Here is a 26,366-nt window from a genome sequence, read left to right on the forward strand (position 1 = left end):
ACTCTATAAGTCACTCATAATTCCCGTCCTGCTATATGGGGCAGAGCCTTGGACGATGACAACAACTGATGAGTTGACTTACGAGTTTTCGAGAGAAAAGTTCTGCGAAAGATTTACGGTTCTTTGCGAGTTGGCCATGGTGAATATCGCATTCGGAACGATGAGCTGTATGAGGTATATGATGACATTGACATAGTTCAGCGAATTAACAGACAGCGGCTACGATGGCTAGGTCATGTTGTCCGAATGGACGAAAACACTTCAGCTCTGAAAGTATTCGACGCAGTACCCGCCGGGGTAAGCAGAGAAAGAGAAAGACCTCCACTCCGTTGAAAGGACCAGGTTGAGAAGGACCTGGCTACGCTTGGAATATCCAATTGGCGCCACGTAGCGAAAAGAAGAAACGACTGGCGCGCTGTTGTTAACTCGGCTATAATCGCGTAAGCGGTGTCTACGCCAATTAAGAAGAAGAAGAAGAAGACCAGCATACGCGGTTATAGAAAAATTAACAACGGCGCGCCATTCGTTTCTTCTTTTCGCTGTTTGGCGCCAATACGCCAGGTCCTGATTCTGATCTCTCTGAAGTGGAGGTCTTACTTTTTCTTTGCTTCCACTGGCGGGTACTGAATCGAGAACCTTCAAAACTGAAGTGTTCTTTTACATCCGGACAACATGAGCTAATCATTGCAGCCGTTGTCTCTTGATTCGCTGAACTACCATATGTCAAAGTCGCCGTATATCTCGTACAGCTTGTCGTTCCACCGACTCTGGTACCCGCCGTTGCCAATGCGCAAGAGACCATAAATCTTCCGCATCACCTATCTCTCGAACACTCCTAAGGCCGACTTATCAGATGATATACTTGTCCAAGCCTTCGCAACATATAGCAAGAAGGGAATGATGAGTGACTTGTAGAGTTTTTAAAGGTTTGCTAGTTACAATGCGTCAATTCACGTCAAGTGTTATACGAAATTTTCACTAAATTGTGAAAGCTGGAAATAAGTATGTAGTTTATTGCAAATTGTACTTACCACTAAATATTTTGTGAAAGCTTCCCTACCTCATTTCATATTTTGTTAATGGAAAGTTTTTAATTATTTGATTTTATATAATTCATAATTTTTTAAAATTATGGACCCTAAATGACCTCCATTCTCAGCCACGCATTTCAGACACCTTATTAGAACATTTTTCATTGCTGCCTGAAGGGTTGAAGTCGAGATTGCTCAATTATCGATTTAATGGACTGTTACAATTCAGCCAATTTTTATTTATTTAGTAAAGTCTAAGAACAATGATTCTTACAGACTAATGAAAAACTAGGATGCATATTAGAATTCTAAAATAATTAAATTACAATAACATGAGTAGATAACTTAAACTAAAAAACAGAATTGAGGGTATTAATGAAGGATACCCTAGAGTAAGAAAAATCAAGTAGAACTTTCTCGGAAATCGAGTTAAAGCCCTCTTGAGGGGAGCATATTCAACAAAATTAGTACTTTCCTTTTTGTAATAAAATGGCAAACTGGATCTGAGACAACGCTGGGGAGTATTGAAGTTAAGTTTCCCTAATAAGTAGGGACAGTCAATTTCCCCGTTAATTATATTGTAGACAAATGAATGTGAGAGAACGGACCTTCGATTTTCCAGTGATTTAAGATGTATAAGCAATAAACGCGATGTATACGATGGTGTTGGATCAACAAACTTTAAGGAGCGGAGAGCATATTTAAGAAAGATCTTTTGAACACGCTCGATCCTGTTAATTGACGATATGCAATATGGTCTCCAAATAAACACTGCATACTCTAAAATGGACCGCACAAAACATGTGTACAGTAATTTTAACGTGTAGGGGTCGGAAAAATTTGTAGAATTTCGACGGACAAAGCCAAGTATAGAAAAAGATTTTTTGGAGTTATATAGTTGATGTGATTACTGAAAGAAAATCTGTGGTCAAAGATTACCCCAAGATCTTTGATTTCAGTAACGCATTTTAGGACGCAATTAGAAATACTGTAGCTAGAAGATAAGATGTTGCGTCCCCTACCATAGGAGATCTGTGAGCATTTATCTACATTCAGAAAAAGTTTCGATTTCAGGCACCAATTATGAAAAGTATCAATATCACATTGAAGTTTGAGTACATCTTGTGTGTTATTGATTAATGCAAAAATTTTTAAGTCATCTGCATATAACAGAAAGTTGGCGAAAGAGAAGCAACAGGAGATGTCATTGATAAACAGCACAAAGAGAAGTGGACCCAAGACGCTTCCTTGTGGAACTCCCGAAGATGCAATGAATGAATCAGATGACACTCCATCGACAGTGACTACGCATCGTCTGTTTTGCAGATATGATCTAATCCACTTCAAGAAGGCCGAGTGAAATCCTAGAGATGATAATTTTTTAATTAGAATATTGTGTAATACTTTATCAAAGGCTTTAGAGAAATCTGTGTAGACACAATCTACCTGAAATCCAGCGGAGAATGCAGACATACAATAATCGCTAAAAACTGCTAAGTTTGACCCAGTGGAGCGCCTAGGGACAAACCCATGCTGATTGACATTAATTATTGATTTTACTGCAAAAAATAATTTATTTTTAACAGAACACTCAAAAATTTTCGAAATAGTAGAAAGTTTAGAAATAGGCCTGTAATTGGAGACATCATCCTTTCTACCACCTTTATGAATAGGGGTAATGCGTGTCAATTTCCAGTCAGAAATAAAATCCCCTGTGGCGAGAGACTTATTGAAGATAAGCATGAGAGGATATAATAAGGCAGTACAATTTTTTATAAATACGGGCGGAAGCCCGTCCAAATCCAGTTTGGACGAAGACTTAATGTCACAAATAGCCTTGGCAATATCGTCCTGTGAAAGACACAGTGAGCCAAAATTTATGGATGGGAAGTTATCAGCTGAAAAAGTGGAACTAGTACCAGGATCATCTTGAACATAGTTCGATTTGAAAAATTCAGCGAACAAATTGGAGATTTCGACCGGAGTGCATGCCGACTTATCACCCCAACGTAAAGCAGAGGGAATGGCCGAACACGCTCTTTTAGATTTTACAAAGTTCCAAAAGAACTTAGGGTTCGACTTAATTATAGTCTCCGTATTATTAATAAGCCTTTTATAGAGGAACTTATCCAATTCTTTAAACAGTTTTGTGTAGTGCTGATATTGAACAAAGGAAACATGAGATTTAGTTGAAGAGAATTTTCTATAATATTTATTTCTAAGATTTTTTAGACGTTTAAGGTCCTTAGTGTACCAAGGCAACTTATATGGTTGTAAGCGTTTGAGCGGGATATTATAATGACAAAATTCCTGGATAGATTTCTTAAAAATGGAGAAACATTAGCTGTATCAAGTCCCGATAGTAAATCGTCCCATTTTATTTCAAAGAGCCGATTGTTGAGTCGTTCAAAGTCACAAAATGCAAAATGAAAACCAAGCCCATCAATTGGTTTAACAGGAGCGAAAAGATAAGTATCCACCTCAAACGCTAGCGGTGAATGATGGATGGTGGCTGGAGTAATTGAAGAGAATCCATCAAGAAACTTAAATTTTAAATTATCACTGAGAAAGACTAAGTCAAGAAACCGATCGAGACTATTTGAATATGAGTTGATTTGAATCAGATTGAGACCAAGCAAGCTATCAATGAGAAATAACTCCTGTGAAGACGAAAAATTTGAAGGAATAAGAGCAGGACTATAGGAACAACCAGACCAGACGATATTGCTTAGATTAAAGTTACCCAAAACACAAATATTATTTTCTTTCACCTTCTTTAATACCAGCGAGGAAATATTATTTGCGTGGGACTTGTACAACTCTAACGGACTATTAGGAGGGATGTATGAGACTGCAATGAACAGAGCATCATTGACACAGATACATAGTTGATCCAGGATAGAATCTTCATTCTCAAGCATAATTAAGCGAGGAACAAATTTGCGATGAACTGCTAAGAGAACTCCACCCCCTCTTAGACAGCCAGTTTTTTCGTGATCTCTGTCCTTGCGGAAGACATAATAGAGATTTGAGTCAAAGTATTCGCTATCGAAATAACTAGAATTCAGCCAAGTCTCAACAATAACGATAATATCGAAATCCAAACGTGAAGAAAAATTGCGAATAATATTTGATTTACACCTAATACCCGATAAATTTTGGTAGTAGATCTTAAGACAGGAACCAGTTGAGGAGGGTGCAGAAAACGCATGAGTAGAATTGCGATTAAGAGGCGCATTAACTAATCTGCAGCTCTGTTTTCCCCTCCCTTTGGAAAAAACTTAAAGGGACGCAGTTTAATGCCAGAAGGCCAGACTGAAGAGGAGAAAACAGCATTAAAAAAAGATGGGGACACACCTAGCTTAAAGTTTATCCTCTTAAGATTATTAACATCGGTATCCTTCTTAATTAATTTATAACATAGAAGATGCTCTCTATCAACATTAGCATGTTTAACAACAAAAGATATAATATCTTCCTCCGTGACTGAGTTCTTAAAAGCAGATAAGTGAATCCATTTCTTAGGTATGACGACATCAAGATCAACATTGGCATTAACACCAACAACAGTTGAAGTGGTTGGGGATTTTTTGTTCCTGGTACTCACTTTTAACTTCAAGTTTCTGTTAGCACTAATTGAAGTAGAAGCGTTGTTAACAGAATCATCAACGGCGACAGTGTGAGCAGCATTGACAGCGACAGGTTGGCGAACTGGTTTAGCAGCAACTGTTGGATTGTTATTGGTTTTCGAGTGAGTGTTGATGTTCCTACCAACAGCGTCAGCATATGTATTGGCATTATTATTAACAGCAGCAATAGAGCGAGTGGAGCAAGCAGCAGCCGGAGCAGCCGAGAGTGCTTTCGAAGTAGCGGGAGCAAGATGATCCATACCCACACTATCGATGGGAGGAGAAACAACAACTTTCGGCCACGGAGCATTTGTACCCGCAATAGTCGTAGTAGTAAAGATAGAGTTAGCAGTAGTTGAAGCTGCAGAGAGTGCCTTCAGTGTAGCGAGAGCGAGATAATTCTCACACACGTTATCAGCGGGAACAGCGATGTTAGACGGAGCAGCGATTGTAGAGTCACTTGTAAGAACAGCAGTTGCAGCAGTGAGAGTGGGGTTGGCAGCAGAGAAATTGCCATTATCCGACAATTTCTTATGCACAGTGCAGATCTCTGATTTGAGTTCGTTAAGCATAGCGATTAACAAATTACGATCATCACATAATTGCTGTATTAACGCGAGCGCCTTCGTTTGTTCACTTCTCAGTGAACTTACTTCTAATAAAAGAGAATTAAGCACTACATTTTCTTTATTATGCTTATTATGCTCCAACAAAGCTGCAGCTATTTCACTGTTCGATTGTTCAGCATTTTGTTGTTGGGAACTTAAATTATAAGTGCACTGAGCATTGCGCACTGATGGCGACGCAGGCGGCGAGCGAATGGAATTTCTCCGAACTACCGCGCACACTTTGCAGTAAAAAGCGTTTTTAGATTTCAGCAAGAAATCTACATCAGCCTGTGATAAGTTCACGCACGATAAGTGAAATATTTGATTGCATTTATGGCAACTAATCTTGGGCTGAGCACGGTCAACTCTAAGCCCGCAAACACACGGCATTAATAAAAATAAAATAAAAGAACACGGAGCGGAAAAAAATACGTCAGTACACGGCGACGACTCACATTTTTTTTTTTGTTTTCTGGGTTTTGTTTTGTACACTTCTTGCTTGACATAACCCCATAAAAAAGGCCTGGTGCAGTGAGGTCAGGTGACACTTAGGGCTAAACGGATTATGGAGTTTATTGATATTAATTTGTTTTTAAATTTTCGTTGGAGTTCCACAATAACCAGCCTGTATGTAGTTTCACCATATTGCTGGAACTAAACGCTATTGAAAGGGATACGATTCTGGCGTAGTTTTGGATAAAGGAAACTCTTTCAACTTCTTTAAATAACGGTGCTCATTGACAGTTGCTATTACAACCTTCTTCTTAAAAAAGTAGGGTTAAGTCCCGTATCGTTTATTGTTTCTGGATTTAGTTCACGCCATATGCGGCAATTTTGTTTAAACCAAAATGGGCCTCATCAGACAATTTATTAAGTTATTGTCTTCTTCGGTCTTCTCAACAATGTTTTGGCAAAATTATTTGAACTTTGTACGGAAACAAGTTTAAGTCTTCATGAATTATCTGCTGTAATGACAGTTGCAGCGATAAATTGCGTGTCGAAACTCTTGGATTTGCGTGAATTGACTATTAGCCGTTTCTTGAATACCAACATGCGGAAGTCGATTGAACGGTTTGTTTTGTTTTTCTGAGTTTATTAATTTTGAATCTTATGATCGTAAAAGAGAAAATCGTTTCGAGCGGGCTATTCAAATAAAGAACATTTATTGAATTTAACAATTGTTTAAAACTGTTAAATTTTTCTCTACAGATTCTTTTGCAGCACATGTTACAGAGAATGTGTATTATAGAGAAGGTTCATGGTGTGCCGATTATCGAAACGTTCCTCTTTTTGAAGGGGTACTCTGAGAGGGTCGAAAACAGCAGAATTGAGCCTTTTATGTATGTATGTAAGTTTACAGATTCGCATATTTACAATGCGCAAACGATATAATATATAATTTCTAGATATTCTCAATATATTTGATATCAAAGCACATAAGTATGTATATACATATGTATGTGCTATTTGACCTATTTGATGATGAATTCCATTAAATCTGTTGAAATTTATAATAAAGTTGTATTTGTATTATTACCGAAATATTTAATTAATATAGGTTTGATAAGTTACATATTTATATATGTATTTATTTGCTTTGGACTTTAGAAGTTTGGATAACATTTTAAAACACCAAGCCGTCGCACATATTCCCATATGCATGTACATAATTTTGTGTGCACGTAAACAAATTTGAAAGAATCATACGCATGTTTGTAAATTTGTCTACACACAACTTTGTATGTAAATAATATATATAAGCACATTGTTTCATATAAATCTTCGTTGTCACGGACATCCAATGGCCGAGCTTCACGTTTTGTCAAAAAGTCAATGTGTCGAACACAACATAACTAGTATGAAAATCTGAACTGTGCCAAAAAAAATTAAACCAACGGCCGCCGATTGTCACCACTTTCCCTGCGCTGTAATAGCTTCGCCTACTAACCAGCGTAAATATGTATGTTTATGTGTGAGCTTGCATACATATCGTCGCAGATTTTTGCGTGTCGTGTAAAAATATTTTAGATAAATATTTTTTACATTCCTTGCCACTTGCCTATGCCACAATCAAAGATACAGATTTTGTGATATGTTAAAAATAAAAATATAATATGGTATATAAGCAACTGTGGGAACTTAATAATTTGTATGAATTTCAAAAAAAAAAAACTTCAGATGCAGCAAGATACAGGCAGTTAAGAGGGATTGACACTTAAGCGGAGTACTACTTATCCGGGATTACCTGTACACATAAATCAGAGGAATATTGAATATTTTCTTTGAACAATTTCTTGATTTAAAGCTCGGCAAATAAACTATGTTGTCAATTTTATTCTAATATATTTGAATACTTATATTTGCGGGGTTCACTTTTTCCTTCTCATACAAATATCTGAAATTGTTCAATTTATGATTTTTAGCTTTTGAAATCGTCGCGAAAGACGCTTGTATGCAAAGGCATGCTCAGGGAGATGTAATGTCGTCTGCTTTTATGAATGAATCGAACTTGCTTTTGAAAGTGCTTTCGCGTTCATGAATGAAAATTTTGTTGTTGTGTAATTTACTATAAATTTTCACGTGGGCAATTTGGCTGCCATATTGAGTTGTGGTAATGTTTGAAACGATTGCTGTTTTTGTAGAACAATATTTGTAGTTTTTACGGGCAACATACTCACATGTGTACATGTGTAAGTTCGAGCTGCAGAACTAAACAGAGAAGGTACCATCTTCTATAAGAGTGTACAGCTGCTGGCGTTTGCCGACGATATTGATATCATCGGCCTCAACACCCGCGCCGTTTAGTTCTGATTCTGGGCTGTCATCAAACAAACAGTCGTCGCACTCGCGACTTGGCTCTCACGTCACTGTTGACAACGTCCGGTGTGTTTTACGTGAGCACCTGCTGACGACAGCCTTACTCCACGGCGCTCAAAAGCACAGCGGATCAAATCAATGCGTTGATCAGCGCCCTGAGAATGCAAGCATTTTCAGTACCAATTGGCAGTGTGGAATGGACACACTAACCACCTTGGTAGGGTTCGAGGCCCATCTAAAACCTCTGCCGTGCTTTGGGTCCGGCACCCGGTTGCAATGCAACTCCACATTCAAGTGACAAAGTCAGTTCTTCCCGCGATTTGGGTTTCAACCACAACCACCACGATACTCCTCGAGGGGCCAGTCCGCACGAGCAGGTTGGAGCGAACTCCAAGGGCTCCTGCTCCCCGTGGTACCAGAATTAAGTCTCCGGTCAGACCTCGTAGCCGAAACTACTACCAGTTGAGCTTCCATACGGCTCTGGACTGGTGGCCAGGGGTTGGACCCCATACACACATCACTTACACTTCCCAATCATACAGAAACTAACCCTAACTTCCAGCTAACCGCCTTCGCCGCTTAAATAATTCACGCGCAAACGACCCTAACTGTTCGGTATTCCGACTAGTGGAGATCACACCACTAACATCTAATCGTCCATCAGTCCAGCTAATCCCCATACCACCCAGATCCCTAATGTCCGAGTACATCGGGCACTCCGCAATTAAATGCGACCAAACCCCGCCCCACAAAAACACCCCGACGTATCCGAAAGGTGCCTCTGATGCAAAAATGCATTCAGAGGCCCATGCCCCGTAAGCAGGAAACCCAGACTCAGACAAAATCTGAAGTCTGGGTTATCCTCCACGAACCCCACGTCCCGAATGTACTCGTACGTCACTTGGCCGTTAGGACTACTGTCCCAACGTTCTTGCCACCTACACCTAACCCTATTATCTAGGAGCCTCCTGCTCCCTAGATATCCCTCCCTCTCCACATCATCGTCGGAAATCCAGTCATTCCGCAGCAATGACACACTCAAGCCCCTTCTTAACCTGAATGCAACAGCACGCTGTATGACAATCAGGTCAAGAGGAGGTGCACCTAACAAGACCTGTATCGCATCCGTTCAGACGGTGCGACATACAGGCAAACATGCAAGCATCATGCAACGCTGGATTGAGAGGAGTTTTTGAGACCCCCAGACAGTCGTGGCTGTCTCCCACCATACAGGGGCTCCATAAGTGGCACAGGCCACAAACAAGCCACGATATATGGTGCGGACAGCACGACGTCCGAGACCCCAATCGCTCCTCAAAATCCGTCGTATTTTGCCTACAGTTGCCTGCAGTCGCTCCTTTACATTCGCCAAGTGTGGAGTAAAACACATCCTTTCACTCATGGTCAGTCCCAGATATTTGACTTGCGTCACATATCTGATGCTGACCCCGTTCACACGGACAATCGGTGGACGACCCGATGACAATCTACCTTTCAGCAGCATTGCCATCGTTTTGTCCATCGATATGTCGACCCCCACACCTAAACCCCAAGAATTAACGATCTCTAGGAGATCTCCTCCCGCCCGTTCTAGCTCAGACCTCGAGCGACCTTCGACCATAAGAAGAAGGTCGTCCGCATACGCACAACATTTACAGAGTGGCTCGAGCTGCCCAAGCAGAGTGTCCATCATAAGGTTCCAAATATATGGACCACAGATGGAACCCTGCGGGCAGCCTCGAACAACTCCGATCTCCACACTCCCATTCATGCCGACAAGAGAGGCCTTTCTGTCCGAAAAATGACTCCGCCAAAGAGAAATTTCCGGACAGCCAAGCTCCTCCAGCCGTTGCACCACTCGATCCCAGCTTAGGTAATCAAACGCCGCCTTGAAGTCAACAAATATGCCGAGGACATATTTGTTGACATTCTCCCTAACGACACTTTGAACGTAGAACCACGCATCCTCTATACTGCGTCCTTTCCTGAACCCAAACTGCCTATCCGACCACATACCCCGCGTTAGCTCCTGAAGCCGTTCCACCATGACCCTTTCCAGCACTTTTCCAAGTACTGGAAGGAGACTGATGCCCCGATAAGATCGAGGATCGCTCCTGACCTTATCAGGGGACTTTAGGAGAGGAACAACCCTAGCACTTTTCCACTCGCGTGGAAAGTATCCCTCCCAGACGCACTTATCATAAATGGCCTCCAGGTATTCCGGAATGAACTTCCATAAGCTTTTACACATCTCTCCGTTCAAACCATCAAAACCTGGGGACCGTTTAGACCTAACCAGGCCAAAGGCGTACCCCAACTCCCCATCATCTAATGGAGGGACAGGCCCCTCTTGTGCTTGAGGTACCTGCACCTCCGACCTGGGAAAGAACGCACCTAACAGAACCCCCGCACACTCTCTCCACGACGATAACAAGGTGTCACCGACGCGAAGAGAGGTGACATCCTCCCTCCTACGACCCCGGCAGATCCTATAGACCTGACCCCAGGGGTCGTTCCTATTTTCCCTAACAAAGCTCCTCCACTCTTCCTCTTTAACTTTAACTAGCATCTCTTTATACTCCCTATCCGCACAACTAAATTCATACCTAAGATGGGACAGCCTATCAGAATTGGACCGCCGGGCGCGTTGAAACTTTCGCCTCAATCGCCTGACAGTCCTCCTCTTCAAGGTTAGCTCACGCGTCCACCATTTGATTTTACTAACCTTAGAACAGTCATACCTACGAAAAACCCTATCATTAACCCCCCAAACAACCTTATAGAGACGAGCAATCTGCTCGTCAACTCCCAACTCAACAAATTCACTAAGCGGTATTTCAAATACCGCTTCCCTAACCGAGAGTCCATATTGGTTCCAGTCAGTACCAGCGGTACGCCATCGCCGCAATGGACTCTCATAAGGCAAGGGAGGGGATTGAGGGGTAACCATAATTTGAATCAAATTATGGTAACTCAATCCCCACCCTCCCTTTACCTCCCATCTAAAGCTAAAAGCCCTACTTGCTGCCTCATTCATAAGCGTCACGTCAATGTCACTTACGCCCATAGGCCCATCAAACGTATACCGTTCACTCGGCTCATTCAAAATGTGGAGGCTTTTAGCCACCACCCATTCGCTTAATGCCTCGCCCCGACTGTGGCTTTGGTATCCAGACGAATGCCGGGATACCTTACTAAACCACATCGAGGACGAGGCATTCGCATCCAGCCCTAGGATAAATGGACTGCTACTCGCAAGTAGTAGCAGCTTATCCATGTAGCCCAGGTAGGGCTCTAGGGGCTCGCTATATTTACAATATAAACTAGCGACGATCATCATCCTACCGAACTCCCCTTCTATCGCTACACATATACCCAGTTGTGAAGAATCCACAACTACGCAATCGTAGTGTGGATTATTCACAACTATTGCAGCGTAAGCTCTAAGGTCAGTGAAGACCTTAAAACCCCCAGGAAGACCCTGAACCACACCATTGGTGGCGTAGGGCTCCTGGAGTAGAGCAATACTGCACCCACCCTCAACCATGCTATCCCCCAACTCACACATTACGGCATAAGAGCCCTGACAGTTGAGCTGGATAATCCCTCCCATCAGTGTCTGGCGAGGGCGCGCTCCACAAGGCCACAATATATAGGGCAGAGAGCTGACATCATAAGATGCCCAGCTGGTCTACCCTTAAACTCGAGCAGCTTTGTGGCCTTCTTGACCGCACCTCCGACAGACATCTGCTTTGGCCCTACACTCAGCCACCCGATGGTCAAATCCCATACACCGGAAGCAGCCAGCGACGGGGCTATCCGGTCGCACCCGGAAGTAGAACCACTTTATGTAGCACCGACCCTTCTCTAAGAGGGCGGACATCAACTTGTACGTACCCTCCAGGACAACGTTGGTGCTACCGTCAGCGGCCACCTTCCAGGGACGACTGACCATCCTCACGTTAGTCCTCTGGGATGCCGGGCTGAAGTCCTTGAGGTTCAGCCGGAGTAGATCTTCCATGAATTCCTCATGGGAGATCTCCGTATGGACCCCCTGGACCACCACCCGGCGACCCAACTTCCGGTTGACAGAGACGTCCAACCCCACCTCCTCGAATTTCTTGTTATTCGCAACTTTCTCCATCTCAAGAACAGAGGGAGTGCGAATAACCGCCCCACCACCCTTAATTGGTCTAAGGTCATGGACCCTCACACCAAGTGAGGGACCCACCTCCTTGACCACCTTCTTTATAACCTCCTTAGAGGAAGTTGCAGGCCCCTTACTCCTCACCACGACCGACCAGGTCTCCACAGGCTTCGGCGAAACCGGTGTGATCGCATCCAGCACAGGTGCAGGAGGCGGAGGCATCGGTGCCGACGGAGCCGGCATTGACCTGCTCGGCGTAGAGGGGTGACCCCCGCAACTTCCCCTAAGGGCATCTACTTGACCGCGAAGATTGGCATTCTCGGTTATGGCCGTCATCAGAAGCGCCTCGTACTTTGAGGCAAGCTCCATCAGCCCCTTCGCGGTCCCCTTGTCAAAGCCCTTGGCTTCGAACACAAGCTCGTGTAGCTCGAGTGACAACTTTCGCAGCGCCCTCCTTCGCGACGCCCACTCCTTTGCCCACCGTACTAGACGGATGGGCAACGCTCCCACTACCGCTACCTCCCTCGTTACGCGACGACCCCGTACGCGCAGCCGCTTTCACGGTGGTGGCCACTAAGGCACTCCCACCAAAACACCCGCTCCCTCCCTCGACACCCTCTACGTTACGCGGGGACCCCGCACGCGCAACCACCTTCTCAGCGGAGGCCACGTTGGCACTCCCGCTCCCTCCCTGTACCCCTACGTTACGCGGCGACCCAGCACGCGTAACCACCTTCTCGACGGAGGCCACGGTGGCACTCCCGCCACAGCTCTCGCTCCCTCCCTCGCTTCCGTTCTCCTTACGCGGCGACCCCAAACGCGCCTTACTCCCCGGTGGAGACTTTAAAGCTCCCGTCGTTTCCCTCTCGCCGCCCGACGTGGAGTCATCCACGACTGTGGAAGCGGCGGATTCTCCGCTTCCAGCGAGGACCTTCGTCTTCCTCTTCCGTCCTCTAGGCGTCTCGCTCCCCAAACTTACCGCTCAGTTGAACTGATCCGCTGGCGTACCACTAGCGTTGAAGGCTCACGGACAAAAAAGATTCTGGAGCAGATGCTCTCCAGGTGCGCGCGTCTGGACGCGCCGAAAAGTGCGACTCACGCAAGGGCCCCCTCAGTAACAGCGACCACCCAAGCGGTCGATTATAGCGTGCTCGCGGTGGCACAGCCCACAACCCCAACCAGTGGTCGGGTTAAGGCCACTCAATTGGCCGCCGGCCGGACAAAGTCCCCGTAACGGTCCGGAGTCGACCGATGTGGCGCTGAGCCGAATCGCACCGTGGGCTAAACGGTAGCGCTGTTACGACCGTTGGTCCTCACAGGAGTCGCAATCTCCAACACTGGACAGACGCTCGCACCCTTTGGGCAATCCTGTCCAGATCTTCCTGACACTGAGCCAACTAACCGCCAGATGCTCAGCACAGAACTACTGGCCGGCAGTCCAGTCAGCAAGAATGCCAACAACACGGAGCTACACTGAAACTGTGCGAAGCTTCCGCCAATAACAACAACGTGGATGACCACGTTGTCCGTATATACAGTAGTAATAATTAAATTACTTACCGCTATAATACTCCGAATACCGACGATTTGGCACACAAAAATGCACAAAATTGCACAAAAATGTGTAGCCGCACAAAACCACTCGCGGTCACCGACCCGAACTACACGCAATCGTACCAACAATTCAACCGAACCGCTACTCACACGCGCCAGGCAATAACGGTGCCAACTAATCGCGTAAACAAATACCCGCACAAAAGAGAATCGCCAAAATCACCGAAAAAACACTTTGAATATCACAACGATGCGCACGCGTCGACAGTCAACTAACGAATACGTCACTGTTGACAGTCATAACTTTGAAGTTGTAGATAATTTCGTCTATTTAGGAACCAGCATTAACAACACCAACAATGTCAGCCTGGAAATCCAACGCAGGATTGCTCTTGCCAACAGGTGCTACTTCGGACTGAGTAGGCAATTGAAAAGTAAAGTCCTCTCTCGACGCACAAAAGCTAAACTCTATAAGTCGCTCATAATTCCCGTCCTGCTATATGGTGCAGAGGCTTGGGCGATGACAGCAACCGATGAGTCGACGTTACGAGTTTTCGAGAGAAAAATTCTGCGAAAGATTTATGGTCCTTTGCGCATTGGCCACGTCGAATATCGCATTCGATGGAACGATGAGCTGTACGAGATATACGACGACATTGACATAGTTCAGCGAATTAAAAGGCAGCGGCTACGCTGGCTAGGTCATGTTGTCCGGATGGATGAAAACACTCCAGCTCTGAAAGTATTCGACGCAGTACCCGCCGGGAGAGGCAGAGGAAGAGGAAGACCTCCACTCCGTTGGAAGGACCAAGAAGAGAAGGACCTGGCTTCGCTTGGAATATCCAACTGGCGCCACGTAGCGAAAAGAAGAAACGACTGGCGCGCTGTTGTTAACTCGGCTATAATCGCGTAAGCGCTGTCTACGCCAATTAAGAAGAAGGAGACATGTGTAAGTATGTATGTTGTGTATGGATTATTTGTTATGGAATGTCATACGCACATATGCATGTACACATCGAGGATTACCCGCACATGTATATGTATATGTGATAATATCTTAATTTGAATTTTACTTACAGCCATACATATGTATGTACATATGTGCGTAACATTGTATTATATTAAGTCTTTGTAGGATATTATAATAGTGGCTTTGTAAGTAGTATATATGCATGTGCACATATTATATGAAATTATCACACATAAGAAATATTTAAAAAGTAGCTCATTTTCCCATTAACTACAAATATTGCTTGGAGAATGTTAATCAATTTTGCATGAATTCATAAAAATTCGCAAAATGATACTCATATCAATTGACATGATTGCATGTAAACGTATAAATATATAAGCCAAAAGGCCATCAAACAGTTAATCAATAAAGTTTACATACACCTAGTTCTATTAAATTACGACACGTTTATTTGCATTAAAATGAATAAATTTCGTGTTTTTTCTATCCATTCCAAAAGATGTACTATATTTAACACTAAATATAGCATATCGAAATGTATTTTTTTCCTCAAATAAAAGAAATGAATGCTAAAGCTCAGAATGGGCCAACTTAGCCGCTGTCTTTTAATTCACTGAACTATGTCTATGTCGTCGTATATCTCATACAGCTCATCGTTCCATCGAACAATATTCGCCGTAGCCAACTCGCAAAGGACCATAAATCTTTCGCACAAACTTTCTCTCGGAACTCGTAACGTCGACTCATCAGTTGTTGTCATCCTCCATGGCTCTGCACCATATAGCAGGACGGGAATAATGAGTGACTTATAGAGTTCGGTTTTTCTTCGCCGAGAGAGGACTTTACTTCTCAATTGCCTACTTAGTCCGAAGTAGCACCTGATGGCAAGAATTATTCTGTGTTGGATTTCCATGCTGACATTGTTGTTGGTGTTGATACTGGTTCCACGATAGACGAAATTATCAACGACTTCAAAGTTATGACTGTCAACAGTGACGTGAGAGTCACGAGTGCGACGACTGTTTGTTTGATGAGAGAGGATATTTCTTGCATATTCTTGCTCTCGTTCACCATTAGACCCATTTGCTTCGCTGCCTTATCTATTCTGAAGAAAGCAGACATAACGGCGCGGATGTTGAGGTCAATGATATGAATATCATCAGCGTACGCCAGCAGCTGTACACTCTTATAGAAGATGGTACCTGCTCGATTAAGTTCAGCGGTTTGAATTATTTTATCCAAAAGTAGGTTGTAACCTCGTTTGGTATCAAACGGCTCGGAGAGGTGCTTCCTGATCCTAACGGAGATTTTGGTGTTGCTCAACGGCAGTTTACACAGCCATATTGGTTTTGCGGGAATACGAAATTCAGACATCGTGGCATAAAGGCAGCTCCTTTTCGTTCTGTCAGAAGCAGCTTTGAAATCGACGAAGAGGTGGTGCGTTTCGATTCTCTTTTCACGGGTATTTTCCAAGATTTGGCGCATGGTGAATATCTGGTCAGTTGTTGATTTGCCAGGCATAAAGCTCCAATGATATCGTCCAATCATTTTGTTCTCGGTGGACTTTAATCTTCCAAACAATACGCTCAATATTCGATATTTAAGACGCTCTCCCACGGTTGTGGGGTCTCCCTTTTTGTGGATTGGGCAGAGCACACTTAAATTCCAATCGTTGGGCATGCTTTCGTCCGACCATATTTTACAAAGAAGCTGTTGCATGTTCCTTTACAGTTCATCGCCATCGTGCTTGAATAACTCCGCCGGCTATCTATCGGACCCCGCTGCTTTGTTGTTCTTCAGACAGGTAATTGCTATTTGAACTTCTTTATGGTCGGGGAATGAAACGTCTGCTTCATCGTCATCGATTTGGGGAATCGGATTTGCCTTCTCCTAGCTTTATGCTTTCACTGACATTCAGCAGGCTGGAGAGGTGTTCCCTCTATAATTTTAGTATGATCTGGACATCAGTCGCTAGATCACCTTTGTGTTCTACAAGAGTATGCTCCGGTCTTAAAAGCTCTTCATACTCACTCATTTCGGCCTCTCTATTTTTCTGTCTGCAAATGCGTCTCGCTTCCCTCTGCAACTCTCGCTATCTATCCCATTCCGCACATGTTGTGGTCAATTGTAACATTGCGAGGTAGGCAATCTGCTTTTTCTCAGCTGCGACACGACACTCGTACCAGCTGTTCTTTTGAATTTCCTGAAAACCAACTGAAACTGAAACAGTTCCCTTATACCGAGTTGTTGACGAGTGCTGTCGGAAAGCAGGAGTGCAAGTCGAGTAGAAAATCGTTTGGCTGTTTGTTATGATTGCAGCTTCTCGACGTCGATCCATCCTTGTGTTTGTTAATGTGCGTTATTTTGCTCCACAGAGGCGGGTGCGAATCTTGGCTGCAATAAGATAGCAGTCCGAGTCGATGTTGGTACCTCGGAGCGTACGCACGTCTAGAACACTGGATACGTGTCTTCCGTATATCACAACATGATCGATCTGGTTGGTGGTGTTTTGATCCGGAAACAGCGAGGTAACAATGTATATTACTGAGCATAATTTTCATTGAATGCTCAGCTCTGTTCGCTAATCACTGTTAAAATTTCTCCTTCCTAGCCGGCAGTGGTGAAATCCAGTAATACAAGTACTAATACTTGTAGAAACTTGTTAGCTCTTGAGAGCTCACGCGCCTGTCCGTAATTAAACCTTCTATATAATATACGTTCTCTGCATGTTATTGTCAATAAGTCAACCATTTGTAGACAGCTTTAATTTTTGATTTTTTTTTACATTTTCTCTTTTACATGCTACTATATTAAAAATACTGTTTGTTTGTTTAGGTTTTATTTAATATTCTATAGAGTCATTCATCATATATTTTATTTGTTAATATAATGATAATAATCGCATGTTTGAGTATAAACCTACATACTTTTTAAATGATAGTAAAATTCTTAAAACTCTTTACATAGGTATGTATGTGGTGCGACATGATATACATATATCTTTTGAGCATCAATAATTATTTTTTGTTACCAAACTATAACACGTCAAAAGGAATAGTCCACTAAGTTTTGTTGTGGTATGAAGTCAACCAACATAACAAATAATTATATTAGTTATATCATGGTTGATGGAGGTCTAAACCATTTATACGATTAATTTCATTAAAATATATCAAAAACTGTAACTCCAAATTTCCGTCTGTTCGTCTGTATATATACGAACTAGTCCCTCAGTTTTTAAGATATCGTTTTGAAATTTTGCAAACGTCATTTTCTCTTCAAGAAGCTGCTTATTTGTCGGAACTGCTGATATCGGACCACTATAACATATAGCTGTCATACAAACTGAACGATCGGAATCAAGTTCTTGTATGGAAAACTTTCACATTTGACAATGTATCACATCAGTTGGCACAGATTATTTTCTAAGATATTTTAATATGCGAAGAAATTGTTCAGATCGGCTTACAATAGCATATAGCTGCTATACAAATTGAACGATCAGAATCAAGTTCTTGTATTGAAATCTTTCACATTTGACAATGTATCACAACAGTTGGCACAGGTTATTTTCTAAGATAGTAATTTAATATGCGAAGAAATTGTTCAGATCGGCTTACAATAGCATATAGCTGCTATACCAACTGAACAATCGGAATCAAGTGCTGGTATGTAAAACTAAGAAATTTGGTATAGATTATTTTCTAAGGCAACAACTAACTATAGCTGCCTTACAAACTGAATAATCGAAATCAAATGCTTGCATGGGAAACTTTCTCATTTGACGATATATCTTCACGAGATTTGGTATGAGCTATTGTTCATAGAAATAATGTAACCTCCGAAGAAATTGTTCACATCGGATTACTACAACATACAGCTTCCATACAAACTGAACGATCGGAGTCAAATACTTGCATTGGAGACTTTTTCAGTTAACGAGATATTTTGTAAGACAATGCTACAATAATTGAAGAAATTTTGCCTTTAAATTTATGTAATCTTGATATATATAAATCTTCTGACCGTGTGTTTGTAATTGAACTATTCCTAAACAGCTGGACCGATTTTGATGAAATTTTTTGTGAGTGTTTAAGGAGATTCGAGAATGGTTAAGATTCACAATTTGGTGCACTGGAAAATGTTTTTTTTTTAATTAATTTTTCAATTGTAATTAATTTGGAATGTTTTACATGTTGGGTCCGATAGATTGCGCTACCATCGCAGTATCCAATATTCAAATTAAACCTTACGCCTTAAATTGGCGTAAACGTGCAATAAACAAGACGATGCCAAAGTAAAAGGCGACATCTGTAGACAAGTTTTCATAATGTGGACAGATCTGTTCGTTCGTAAGTAATAAAATGGGTGATTCAATACATCCCTGGGTAGCTATAACATTTTTTTCATACCGGCTAACTATTGGAGGGGGTATCTTGACAGGCAATTTAAAATTTCAAAAGATCTGGCATAAAAAAATAGGGGCATAACTGAAGTGTTGATAAAAAGGTCTATTAAAATTTGAGATATACAGAAATCTTTTCGAAGCATTGCACAGAGCAATGCAATATTTAAACGGGAACGATGAAGTACTTATATGCGTACAATTTCAAACTGATCCTTCCTGAAAAATAATAAAATTGCTAAATATTGGGAATGGTAGAATAGAACTGCAATCAAATAAACAGTGCAATGAATTAAAACTGGCTCATTTATCATCTGATGAATAATATACCACGGGCATCCCAAAAGACTGATGCCATAACCTTGCCAGCCGATTTTTTTGTCTTTCCTCTTTCTACATTTTCAAAATAACATTTTTCCAAAAAATTAATATTTAGTTTAATATTGTTTATTTATAGAAAAATTATGCAAATTGGGTTGGGAATATATCATTGCTCATTTTAAATTTATTATTTTAATTGGTATATAAAATTTATGCCACAATTATTATAAAGTAGTCCAAAAATATGAATTCTTATTTTTCCCAGAAATATACATTTGTAAAAAAAAGGATCTTTATCCTTTTTGTATTTTCAACACAAAAGATTTAAGGCGTTCAAGAGTTCAAAACGTCCGCTACATCAGCTACCTATGCGACGGCATTTCGATAAAATAAATTTTTCAAGAGCTCCTGTGGAGAAGACAGGCTCCTGGGTGAAGATTCATAAAGGACAGTTCGGCTGGACACATTTGTTACTTTTTGTACTTTCTTCTCAAAACTATTTATTTTGGAATTTGTTACTGTTATGACGTACATATCTATATACATATATAAAAGAAAGAAAATTTGTTCCAAATTCATGTTTGTAAGAATCATTTGAATATTTCATTTCTTAAAAAAAGATAAACAAAAACAATAAAAAAAATCATCACATCTATATATATATAAAAGAAAGTTGTTGTTCGTTACACCATTTATAACTCAAGAACGGCTGAACCGATTCGGCTGAAAATTGGTGGAGAGGTAGCTTAGATCCAGGGTAAGAACATAGGATACCTTTTATCTCTTTTTGTCAAAAAATACAAAAATTATATTTTAAATCATAAGCATTTGTTCAAAATTCATATTTGTGGGAATCATTGGAATATATGTGTACAATGTTAAACAGAGTTTTCTCAAAAATAATACAATTGCTAAATAGTTGTAATAAAAAGAAAAGAACTGCAAACAAATACGCAGTGAAATAGATTATAACTGGCTCCCAAAATACTGATGTCATAACCTTTCCAGCCGCCTTTATCGTTTTCCACGCCTGAGAACCGGTTCATCATGCGCAGTCCACTAGAATGCCTGTCGATTGGACTCCAGTGGGAAATGATGGAGCTATATTTCTATCACTGACGAAAACTTTCGGCTTTATTCCGATTAGAGAGCACTTAAACACTGCCCAGAATCAGTTATTCGTTGTTTTTGCTGGACTATGAACTTGCGAGGCACCTACTTTGCTCATTTCGCCTGTTTCCAGCTTAGCAAATATCTTTTCAACAGTGAATTTCCCTGAGCCCAAATTCAACAATATTTTCCCCAAAAAAGCAATGCTTTATTAACACTTGAAATGCTTTATGTTCAATTTTTTTTGTAAACTAACACAAGTTGCTTCACAAAAATGCTATATCTCATTAACTAACATTATAATTCAACTAATAGAAATCATATAGATGGTAGTAGTAGTATTATCTATGTATCAGCCACAGTGAAGCGTGGGCGGATCCTCCAGTAATATATAAATATTATAAAGTTTTCCATTAAGTTTATGTTAATAATAAATCTTCTTAAAATTTTAAATAACTATAAACGTATAAAAAATGCATTTTCTTTATTAAATAACCTTAATGTTTTTGGCAAACAACCTGGCTAAAAAGAACTAGTTAAATGTTTCCGTTCGATGAAAACCACTGGCCGGTTACGTCTTTAGATTTACTTAAACACATAGTTACTAAAAGAAATGCACCTATGAAGGATATATTAACTTCGGTGCAGCCGAAGTTAACGTTTTCCTTGTTTTGGGATAGTTTAGCTACATAAAATTTTTTTTCTGCACTCCTTCTGTAATTCTTTAAGTCCGGGAGACAAGCTTAGGGGCCTAATTGTTCCTTTAATTTGTGTTATTGTGTCCGGGAACTATTTAATCAAGATTAAGGTGAATCATAGGTCATCTTATTTAATATGTAATATGAACGTTACATCTAATATCTTTTGTCCGTTTCTTGTTTTAAATCTTGACATCTTATCTCTGATACACAAAAAAAAACTCAATTTTCGATTAGAGAAAGTTTGAAATCTACAGAAAATAAGAAGTTTATGTGGATTCTAAGTGTACAAGTTACTCGTATAAACGGACGCGAAAATGGTCATTGAAGGCGGGACATAAAGTTTTTCCATCTTATTTTAGTTTGCGTAAGTCTAAAAATGTGTGTTACCCTGCAGATGTGCATATCTTGGTAACAGAAACGCGCGCCAAAATTAAACTTCAAGCCATTTCGGATAAAACCGCTAAACATTTAATTGAAGTGCAAAGTGAAGTTTTCAAAGAAAATATATCTTCTAATTCGTCATTCACACTAATCAGCAAATGGGGATGTGACGGGAGCTGCGGCCATAGCGCTTATAAACAGAAATTTGAGAACTGCGATTCTACTGATGAGTATCTGTTTGTTTTTGCTATTGTTCTATTGACGTTGAATGACGATGCCAACCAAAATATTTTATAGCAAAATCCGCGGCCTTCGTCCACACTCTATTGTCGCTCAATTTAGCTGATTTTTTCAAAGGAAATAACTGATTTAATTACATCAGAAACTAACAAGGTTTTGGAAGAAGTATCTCAACTTCTTCCAACATTTTGTGATAATCGCGGTTCTCAAATTTCTGTAAACCATAATCTTTTACTTACAATTTCAGACAGAAAAGTATGTAATGCTCTGACTGATACACTTTCTTCACAAAAATGTTACATCTGTGGTGGAATGGCGAATTAAAAGACGTAGTGGTTAAAAAGAGCATTACAGTTTCGGTTTGTCTACTTTGCACGAATGGATTCGTTCCTTTGAATGTATGTATGTTATACATTTGTTATCGTTATGACATAAAAAAGTGGCAAGCTAAAAGCAATATAGAAAAGACTAGAGTAAAACAGCGTTCGGAAGAATTTAGGCAAAAGTTTAAAAACCAGATGGGACTTATAGTAGACAAACCGAAACCTGGATATGGGAACTCTAATGATGGAAATACGGCACGCAGGTTCTTTATGAATCCGGAACTGAGTGACAGATTACCGGATTAGATATTAATCTAATTAAAAGTTTTAGCATTTTATTGAGAACGCTATCCTCCGGCTACGATATTAATTGCAATAAATTCGATTGGAATAAATTCGAAAGTCTTTGTTCCAAAACCAGCACCCTTTATCTTAATCTATATTCGTGGTACTGTATACCAGTCACCGTGCACAAAATCGTGGCACTAAATACGCAGGTATTTAGAAATTGTATTCTTCCAATCGGGCAGCTCTCGGAGGAATCTCAAGAGGCCCGTTAACAAGATTAACACTTACCGATCCAAACGGTGTTAGATCGCCGAAAAAACCGCCCTTGGTCGGATAAAATCCGGGTCAATTCCGGTGCGTAATAAGGACTGTCGTAAATTTCCCGAACACCACACCAGAAAGTAGTCACGTATAGCTACGAATATAGATTTAGTACATATGCTTTTAATAACATCCTATCCGGTAATCAACTCACTCAGAGAAGTTCTTAGAAAGAGAACAGATAAATTACCGGTGGAAGTTCCAAATTTAATTGTCCCGCCCTCAAAACCACGCCAGGTAACATGTGACCATGACGATAAAAATTACGTAGTATCAGGGGCCCTATTCTGTATCTCGATTCGTAAATGTATTCTATTCGAAATTCGGATATACTTTATAATTATGCGAAAGTTGGACCACCCTGTGCCAGAATAAATACGTACTATTTTCGTTTTTGCTTTCTACAACTCAAAAGCTAACGAATATTTTATTCGAAAATTGGCTTGAAAATCCGAAAATCGAGTTACAAAATATAAAAAATCCGAATTCGAGTAAACTTTTTTTCGAATCGAGTTACAGAATAGGCCCCCTGATTCAGATGAATTATGTAGAATATGAATATAATAGTACTAAGCATTTTGTTGCTGCATGTTATTCTTATTTTCATGTTATTGTTATTATTAGGTCTGTTCGTAGAAACATCCCTTATTAGTCAGCGCGTTTCTCATTAGTTGAAATGTAATGGACTTACGAACAGATTTCTATGCATTTCCACCAATGAAAAACGCGATGATTAGTAAGGGATTTTCTACGAACACACCTATTACTGTTATTGTAATTTTCACATGTTTCAGACGCTAAGCATGATTTGGTCGGATGAATACATGACCAATGAATGGAATACGAGTGTACTCTGCCCTATTCACAAGAAGAGAGATTCCGCAGTCTGTGCTAATTATCGCGGAATCAATCTTCCTAATATCGCGTATAGGGTGTTTGCGACAGACTTAAACTTATTGTAAATTAACTGATTGGACCTTATCAGAGTGGCTTTAAACCTGGCAAATCCACTATGAACCAGACTTTCACAATAAGCGAAATCCTGGAGAAGACTCTTGACAAACAGACCGACACTCTTCACTTTTTTGTAGATTTCAAAGCGACTTTCGACAGCACTGATAGGAGCCGTCTATTGGACTCCATGTCTAAATTTGGTATCCCTTTGATACTCATGAGGCTATACAAAATGTCGCTAAGAACAACGTTAAAGGAAAGAGGTTGGTCTTGTGGTGAACAAGGGCAAGACAATGTACCTGGAGGCCACATACAAAGATTCAGCGCGTCTTGGGAACTACGTCACTGTTGGTAGCTATAAATTTGAAAATGTTAAGTATTTTGTATATCTTGGAAGCAGCAGTAAGTGATCAAGAATAACTCTTGCCATCAGGTGCTTCTTTGGAATTGGTAGGAAATTAAAGAGCAGATCCCTTTCGACGAACGAAAATTACGATCTAGAAGTCTCTCAATATTCGCATCCTATTATACGGTGCAGAAACATGGACCATGATGACAAGAAAACATTATAAATTATATACATACATACATATCCTCACCTCATAGGTTTACAGCAGAAGCAAAAAATCGTATAAAAAGAAAACCACTCAAAATTTTCAAATCTGAATTAACATCAAACTATAACTATATTTTAGATAAAAAAATAAAGAAAAAAGAAAACACATTTTATAGTGTCTTACGTTATTTTCAATTTTCATTTCTGAAACAGTAACGTATGATCAATCTATTTTATAAAATTTTAATGTTAATTTTTTTAATATTAAATAAAAACAGTTACAAGTTTTTCATATTATCATTTTAAAATATTTCAAGCCAAAAAATTTGAGGATAATGTTTAATTATTATTTATTAAACAATTAATTATTCAAAAGGCATATTATCATAAAAGTAAAGACAGTCTGCTGGAATCAAAGCTTTTAGGTCTTGTAGATGTTGCCATTTTTTCTTAGTAATTGTTAACCTTTGCGGCTGCGAAGGATTAGGCTGCTGAATATCAAAATTTTTGACAGTCCTTTGTGGGAGAAACTGATACTCGTTCTTAAAACAGGCTTTGTAATATATGGATCCTGTTGTATCAAACACCAAATCACGATTCATATTTACTGTAGGATCTCCAACAGTATTACCTGAGAAAAAAAATATATAATAACATATTTCAAATTATTTTAAATATCTATAAATATTTTGAATAAGTAAATAAAAATAGAATAGAAAACTCGGAGCAAAACTTGTCAAAGTTATGTGCATGTATATAAGTATGTAAATAGAAATATAATTACATTGTTTACCTGGTTGAATAGATAAACACCGCTTTGGAAGATTTTCATAATCCAGAAAATAACTGTGCTGTATTTGATGAACAACTGGTGGATATGAATTTTTCCGTGCAACTGGTTGGGAGAGCAAATTAATTATTTTTATTATTCATTCTTCGTTGTATGAATGGGTGATTATAGTCACATTCAATTTGTGTATTCACTACGACTAAATGCTTATGCGTAATTATAATGTGGTTCAGAGTGCTGCAACGAGTATGATAAAATCAGAACAAACGGTCGTGCCAAAAACACAATCAAATCAATTCAGTTCAGCATAGACAACATTGTTAATCAATTCGTGTAGCCGCCAGCGTCAACTGATCTGATGCAACACGAATAATCTGTTCTTCGGCAATCACGATTGTGTAAACGTATGACTGGCTTCGGTTGCAATCGTATCATGTCAGTTCATAGCGTTGCGACGATTGTTTGAATTGAAATGAATCTATGAGTACGGCAAACAACAACAATTTTCTGCTGGACTGATTTGAATCATGTGTGGCAAAAAATGTATCAGCTTTGAAAATGTGTGCATGTTACAAATTTTCGAAGCGTGAACAATGGAATTCCATTTCTTGTATGTATGTATGTACTCGATGGAATTTCCATTATACATATAACATATGTACATATATACATACATACATGTATATCAGAGAACTGCAACGAGTAATAAATTTTTGTGTATACTTAAGTACTGATCCGTTACTCTGTCTGATTCTGTCAGTTCAGTTCATGTACACGAAGCGAACTGTTTGTCTTCAAATCAGCGATAGAGAACAACTTTGTATCACTAGCGATCGGCTTATACCTGATTTGTTTATGAACATTCGTATCAGCAGAAAATACCCAAAGTGATGCAAACTCATGCTTCAATGATTGAAATGATCGACAGCGTTCGGTTTGTATATCATCCCCTAAACACTGATTTTCTCTAGTGCACTTCTGTTCTATTTCAACTACATATGTATGTTTGTATACACATGTATGTATGAATGTATATATGTTATATGTAAAATGGAAATTCCATCGAGTACATACATACATACAACAAATGTATGTATATATGTATGTACATACATATGTACGTATTCGATGCAATTTCCATTGTTTACGCTTCGAAAATTTGTAACACGCGAACATTTTCAAAGCTGATACATTTTTTGCCACACATGATTCAAATC

At 40.1% G+C, this 26,366-nt stretch overlaps 1 protein-coding gene across 7 annotated transcripts in view; it reads right to left on the minus strand.

Moving 5' to 3' along the window:
• Nucleotides 1-24,684: 24,684 nt before the first annotated feature.
• LOC126764858 (uncharacterized) overlaps nt 24,685-26,366 on the minus strand; it is a 139,296-nt gene continuing 137,614 nt past the window's right edge. For 4 of the 7 annotated variants that reach the window (XM_050482484.1, XM_050482481.1, XM_050482479.1 and 1 more), the window contains 2 exons: nt 25,144-25,254; nt 24,685-24,990 (listed from right to left, as the gene is read on the minus strand). In XM_050482484.1, coding sequence (XP_050338441.1) covers nt 24,725-24,990; nt 25,144-25,254 — 377 coding nt within the window. In that variant the 3' untranslated portion in view covers nt 24,685-24,724. The remainder of the gene's footprint in view (nt 24,991-25,143; nt 25,255-26,366) is intronic. The other 3 variants (XM_050482480.1, XM_050482487.1, XM_050482486.1) reach the window with 3 other exon arrangements.

Source organism: Bactrocera neohumeralis, unplaced genomic scaffold (assembly GCF_024586455.1).
Source record: "Bactrocera neohumeralis isolate Rockhampton unplaced genomic scaffold, APGP_CSIRO_Bneo_wtdbg2-racon-allhic-juicebox.fasta_v2 cluster10, whole genome shotgun sequence".
NCBI lineage: Eukaryota > Metazoa > Arthropoda > Insecta > Diptera > Tephritidae > Bactrocera > Bactrocera neohumeralis.